General features: G+C 50.5%; 1 protein-coding gene across 10 annotated transcripts in view; it reads left to right on the top strand.

The window, feature by feature from the left end:
• Window positions 1–6,652, top strand: part of NEO1 (neogenin 1) — a 165,339-nt gene that overhangs the window by 127,747 nt on the left and 30,940 nt on the right. For all 10 annotated transcript variants that reach the window (XM_042022697.1, XM_042022698.1, XM_042022696.1 and 7 more), the window contains exons 9-13: window positions 600–754; window positions 1,214–1,362; window positions 2,301–2,439; window positions 5,995–6,044; window positions 6,453–6,597. In XM_042022697.1, coding sequence (XP_041878631.1) covers window positions 600–754; window positions 1,214–1,362; window positions 2,301–2,439; window positions 5,995–6,044; window positions 6,453–6,597 — 638 coding nt within the window. The remainder of the gene's footprint in view (window positions 1–599; window positions 755–1,213; window positions 1,363–2,300; window positions 2,440–5,994; window positions 6,045–6,452; window positions 6,598–6,652) is intronic.

Raw genomic sequence — 6,652 nt, 5'->3', positions numbered from 1 at the left:
CACTCTGTGTGTGGAAGCAGTGTCAGTGCCATTGCCATGCCCTGGGTATCCCACTGTGTGTGTGGAAGCAGTGTCAGTGCCCTGGCCGTGCCCTGGGTGTTCCAAACAAATCCAAACACCAGTCAGGAGGAGCCGAGGGAAGGCTGGAGGTAGAAGAACACATTAAAACAGCTCCTTTGAAAAATTCCCAAAAAGCAGCCCCACAATATTAACAGGAGTGCCCTAAATCTCGCCAGACTGCGCGTGCTGCTAAAATGGTTTCTGTGCTGGCTCCCAAGCTGTAGGATAAACTGTCACTGTGAATTATCACTTGCTGTCATGGGAATAACAAAGAAACCACTCCGAGTTTGGGGGTGTAAAGTGTAATTGATTCTGTTCCTTCAGTGCGTTTGGTTCTGTGCAAAGAGAAGTTGCAAAATTGGGAGCAGTTTGTCAGCAGCACTTCTGGCACGTGGCTGTGGTGTGGGGCAGGGGGCATGGTGTAAATCCCACGTCATTTGCACACCGGGTACGCTCAGACGGGACGTGCCTCAGGAGGAGCTACTCCTCATTTACTAATCAGTGCTGGTGTCTGTGCACAACCCTTTTGTTTCCCAAAGGGAACGTGTGGAAAACACGAGTCGTCCTGGAGAGACACAGGTGATGATCCAGAACCTGATGCCAGAGACAGTTTATGTGTTCCGGGTTGTGGCCCAGAACAGGCACGGCCCTGGTGAGAGCTCAGCACTGCTCAAGGTGGCAACGCAGCCGGAGGGTGAGCCTGGAGTTTTCCTCACTTTGGGATCGATACTGATTTTATTTTTTTTCTCCCTATTCACAACCTTTCCCAGAATTTGATGTTCTTTAAAAGTTGTACTTGCAAACCACAGTTTCCAAAGATTTTCCAGGTTGGTGGGATTGTGGGATTTATTGTCACCATTAAGAACTGATGGGACATTCCTTGCTGAATTCCCTAAACTGGTATAACTGGAATACTTCTGAATGGCCATTAACTGAAAAAGGGAAAACTCTAGACAAATGCCAAGTCCCTTGTTAGGGTCATTCCAGACAAAAGGGACCCAGGGAGCAGGATCTCCTTTGGAAATTTGATCCCACCTTTCCACCTCACGGTGGATCCATGTGGAATGAGAAAAAATCCCCCCTTTTCCTGGGCTGCTGGCCAGGGGTGGGCACTCCAGGCTCAGGACTAACAGAGTTCCCCCTTGTGTTGCAGTCCAGCTGCCCGGTCCCGCTCCCAACATCCGCGCCTTCTCCGGCTCCCCCACCTCCGTCACCGTCACCTGGGAGACGCCGCTTTCGGGCAACGGCGACATCCAGAACTACAAACTCTACTACATGGAGAAGGGGCAGGACACGGAGCAGGTACGGGGCTGCTGCACCGCCCTAACTGCCCCGAGCTGCTGCGGACCCCTGGGAAGGGTTTGCTTTTCTGACATGCTGAATCCTTTAGCCTCAGCTATGGGAAATATGTAAAATCAGAACTCCAGCATGAAGCGGTTGTGTCTGGGCTGGGAATGAAATCCATTTTTTTGGTGGTGCCCTGTTTTGGTATTTGTCAATATCAAGTAGCTTTTGGGGAATTCCATGATATCCCGAGGGGAGAGGGCAGAGAACAGCCGTGTCATTGTCGAGCTGTTCTGGTGCAGATGATATAAAAGATGCTTGCACAGAGTTATAGGCTGGGTTTTAGCAATTCAGGCTAACTACTGATTTTGGCATGATCCCTAATCTGAACTTTCTTGAGTTCTTGGACCCAGTGATTGATATTTTGATATTGCTGAGCATCTAATTAATTTGATTTTCTTAGTATTCCACTGAAGCTTTTAGTGTGTTCTGAAGAAGTACGGGCTGCCACCTGAGAATAATGAGGATTAATCCCGGTCCTCACAGGCACATTCCCATCTGATTGCATATCAGTATCATTCCAGCTTTAAAAAGCAAAGGGAAGAATATTTGTCTTAGCTTTTAAATATTTTTTGCATCGACTTTTAGATAGGTCTGTTTCCTTTTCTAATTCTGCATCCCACTATTTCAGTTACAGTGATATATATTATGATGGTTTTGAGAGTTTCCAGGTCCCTTTTCATGTCCAGGACCAGTATCCATGTTAGGATTTAATAGGACAGGGAGAATTTTCTCCTGGAAACTCAGAGCTGGCATCCTCCCACGTCCTGGCTGTGCCTGAAGGTGACACAGAGGTGCCAGCCCTGCCGTGGGCCCTGAGCTGTGCAGGGGCTCTGTGGGTGTTGGTGGCACTGCAGAGCTGACCCGAGCTTGCCCTGGGGTGTCGTTGGGGACAGGACGTGGACGTGGGGGGCCTGTCCCACACGGTCAGCGGGCTGAAGAAGTTCACCGAGTACAGCTTCCGCGTGGTCGCCTACAACAAGCACGGCCCCGGCGTCTCCACCCACGACGTCGTGGTGCGGACCCTGTCAGACGGTAAAGCCGCTCCGCTCCTTTGCGTTTCGGGGTTTTTCCGGGAATTATCCGGCAATTTCCGACAAGTGAATCTTTAACCAGACTTTTACGGGGTTTGCTCGTTGTTGCATGTGGCTGTTCATGGTCGGAATCCCCCCGGAGGCCTTCCAGAATTGGGTGAGGGAAAATTGCTACACCTGCAGAAGGGTCTGGGGTTGTGATTCCAGAACAGTGGTGTCCTTCATTCCGGCATGAGCTGTTTATTTCATGGATTATTGAGCCTACACGGAGCGTGGACAGAAAAAAAAAAAAAAATAGACTGAAGGCAGCAACTCCAAATTACTTCCTAGGTTCTCTCACATTTTCACATATGAGCAGACTCTTGGGTTTGGAGTGGTTTTGTTTTAGTTGTGTTCCTGTGTTTGTAGCCCAGCAGAGGTATTGTTAAATCCATTGCATAGAGTGGTGAGAGCAGGATGTGACGCCAGTGCTTTTTATAAGGCAGATAAAGAGGTGATGGGAGCAAACAGAGATACACGAGCAACTGCAGAGTGATCAGAGTTAATGAGAACTTACATTTGTTAGAGGGAAGTTTATATGTAAGAACATTCAGGGAGAAAGGGAGCGGAGCCTGGAATCCTCTCCCTAGGAGTGCCCAGGAGCAGAGAGGAATATTGTCCCAAACTCTTGAGTCCAGGTCTGTTTCTGGGGCACTTCCTGACTTTGCAGTGGTTTCTGTGTATTTCCTAATTCAGTTTCTCTTCCATGAGACCCTGTCAGCATCTTCTTGAACCCACACCAGCCTTTATCCACAACATCAAGGGGACAAAGTTTCCACAGATAAATTTCCTCTGAAAAATCCCCGCTTTGTGTCTGTTCTGCCCCTGCTCTGTGTTGGTGTCTCTTGTTGCCGGGGGCTGTGCTCCTGAAAGAGGGAATACTCAGCATCCCCTGATTATTCCTCTGTCCCACTCCTCATTCTGCGGACCTTTGCTGTGGTCTCCCCGGTTCATCCATTTTCCAGATTCCACAGGCTCAGGAATGGTTACCCGTTTCTCCTGTGGAAGCTGTTCCAACCTTTAGTGCCCCTTCCTGAACTTTTCTCCAGGTTCCTTTTCTCCTTTGTTTTAAAAACGCAGGTCGAGGGGACTGAAATGGTATCAAAGGTACAAGTGAGGCATTACTTGCATTTGAGGAGCTTTTTTGGCTCTTCTGAGCAGCGAGAGGAAGCATCCCGAGGTCTTTGTGCAGTTCTTTACCACAGGATCACACCGTGGGGTCTCCCCAGCTCATCTCCCCCTGTGCCTTCCTTTCACCCAGCTCCTTACTCCAGGAAGCACTTCCCTCCCATCCCTCATTGCTTAAAATTGAAGGGATTTCCCTTGAAAGAGGGAGAAGTCCCTATTCTGCTCTTATTCTGGCTCCTGCTCTCTCAGTTTCATGCTTTGTAGTTACTTTGGTTGATTTGATGGAAGTTTCTGACCCAGCAGGTGGAGTTTGAGTGGACCCCTTTTAATGCTGGCACCACTTTGCCACCTCTGGTATCAGATTAACTGGGAGGGGTTACAGAAGCCTTGCAGCTGTTTCATTGCCCAGTTCCTTGAGAATTCCTGCATGGATAACAAGTAGCCCTGGCAAGAGGCTGCTGTTCCCTTCCTCTGACTCTTCCACAGTGCCTCACACGGACATTTCAGTTGCAGAGACCATGGGAATCCTTTGGAAGGGTGTCACGGAAACCTCTCCCTTCCCCTCACTGCCAGTGCAAGGAGAGACTTGTGTGCCCTTATCTTTGTCTTTTTCTGCCCTACCTGACCATTTGCTCACTGATTTCTCTGAAGGGCTGCCAGCTCCTTGGTTGTTTGAAGAAGAATTTATTATTACTTACAATGTCATTTTGAAGTTTTCCTGGAGTTCTGTCTTCTCCAACTTGGGTTTTCACACTTAACCTATAGGTACTTATTTTCTAAAGCTCTCTGAAGGATGTCATCTTGCTTCTTGCAGTCTCATAACCCTGCAGCTCTCAAATCTTCCTGAAATGGTGCACATTTTCCCCCGTGTTTTCCTGTTGCGGTGTCCAGGAGCAATCTCCGTGTTCCCCGCAGGGATTTCTCCCTAAGCTTCCTTCAGCCCTGCTTTAACAAAGCATCTGCATTTTTATGTAGCTTTTTGCTCCTAATCTGTTACAGTGCCTTGTTGCAGGGATAACAGCAGGTATTACCATTTGAACCCAGGTTTATGTGCTGCTCCTGAGGATTGCTTCTCCTCTCCTGGAATTCCTGATCAGGGATTACAGCTGGGAATGGAATCTGAGTCTCACAGCCTGACTGAGGCCCTTCCCTCACAGTCTCTGAGCCATCCTGGCGTGTCCTGGTGCTCCTGCCTGGCTGCTCTCCCTGTGCTGTCCCACTCCAGGAGATGCCTTTCCATAGGAAATCCCTGTTCATCCCAGTGAGGGTGGGGAGGCCCTGGCACAGGGTGCCCAGAGCAGCTGTGGCTGCCCCTGGATCCCTGGCAGTGCCCAAGGCCAGGCTGGATGGGGCTTGGAGCAGCCTGGGACAGTGGAAGGTGTCCCTGCCATGGCAGGGGTGGCACTGGAGGAGCAAAGAAAGCCTGGCTTTGGATCATCCCCTGCTCACTGTGCTGCTCCTCAGGCCCGTAGCTCTTATCCCCAGCTGTGGTGATTTCAGGCTCAGCTGGGTTGGCAAGGGAAGGGAAGGCAAATGCTGCTGCTCTCCATTTCTGCCGTGGGGTGGTGGGTGAGGGGGGTTTGTTTCACCCCATCCCAGTGAGCCTTTCCCTCTTCCTCACTTCGTGCCCTCAGGGGGGTTCTCTGGGCTGTCAGTGTGGCTGGGCTGAGTTATTTGGAAAATGAATTCTTCAGGCTGGAGCAGTCCTCATCCTCTTCATCCCTGTGCTCCTTGGCCATCCTTGTGCTTCACTGGAGCCTCCCCTTCCTGCCAGGGCAGCCTCAGGTCTCCCAGGGGCCAGCATTTGCTGGGGTGCCACAAGGAATTCCCTGCTCCCAGGGTTTTTCTTCCCTTCCCTCTTCAGATTTCACTGCTATGAGCAGCGAGTACAGAACAAGCAAAGGGTGGGAGTTCAAAGGCAGCCCCAGTGTCTGGGGTGCCCTTCGCCTCCTCACTGTCACAGGGCCTGGTCACTTGGAGCATTCCTCGTACAGAAAAGCAGGATAAAAAAATCCAGGCCAGAAATTGAAACGTGGGTTGTTCCCCCAGTCAAGCAGTGTGTTCATTAAAGATGTGCCTTGGGAAAGAGCTGGACAGGATACCTTCTCAGAGAGTTTGAGAAGTGCTTTTAAATACAAAACACACTTTATTTAGATAGGTATGATAACACAGCCCTGAATAAAGAGTTTTTCTTCATGATGGAAATACAGAACCCTGCTCAGCCATTCACCGTGTCAGAAAGCGCCTGTGGGAGGGTGGGTAGTTCCTTTATGTGGTGCCTTAAAGCAGAATGGTTTGTACTTCCATAGCAGATGAGAGCAGAGAGTAGTTGGGTGTGGAAGTACAACGTTTGCAACTTTTGGAGCTGTAATTCCTTTAATGTTTCCAGTCCCCAGTGCTCCACCGCAGAATCTAACGCTGGAGGTACGGAATTCCAAGGTAAGATTGGAGGATTTCCTGCTGCCAGTGGGTAAATAAAAGGCTGGGGAGGGTTTTAGATTGGCCACATTTTGGGTCTTCTTCCTCCCATGCAGCTTTTGAGCTCTTTATAGAGAATATCTGAATGTGGGGCTTGGAGAAGCTGCAGTCCAGCTGGGGGCTGGCCGTGGTGGGACGCAGTGACGGTGCTAACGATGGAAGGGCTCTAATGAAGGATCAGAGCTGGCATCCCTGCTCACTGCTGCGTGCAGCGTGGGCACGCACAGCCATGCTTCGGAGTGCCTCGGGCACTTGGGAAGAGAAAATGGAATTCTCGGCCATTGTGCCTTTGGGATTGTGAGTGGAGATTTGTTTTAAAGCCTTTCCTAAAGACTTTTTTCGAATACCTCCCTGTGCTGCCTTCCCCAGAGCATCCTGCTGCAGTGGCAGCCCCCTCCTGCCGGGACCCAGAGTGGGCAAATCACGGGGTACAAAATCCGCTACCGGAAGGTTTCCCGCAAGAGCGACGTGACCGAGAGCGTGGGGGGCACCCAGCTCTCGCAGCTCATTGAAGGTGAGCACGACCTGTCTCCTCCCCAGGGGTGCCTGGCTGTGTTTAGAGGCTCAGG

Source organism: Corvus kubaryi, unplaced genomic scaffold (assembly GCF_017639235.1).
Source record: "Corvus kubaryi isolate FWS band 111438036 unplaced genomic scaffold, C.kubaryi_AGA036_p1.0 37220, whole genome shotgun sequence".
NCBI classification, from domain to species: Eukaryota; Metazoa; Chordata; class Aves; order Passeriformes; family Corvidae; genus Corvus; species Corvus kubaryi.
The sequence above is the reverse complement of the archived record's forward strand: the minus strand, read 5'-3'. Positions and strand labels throughout refer to the sequence as shown.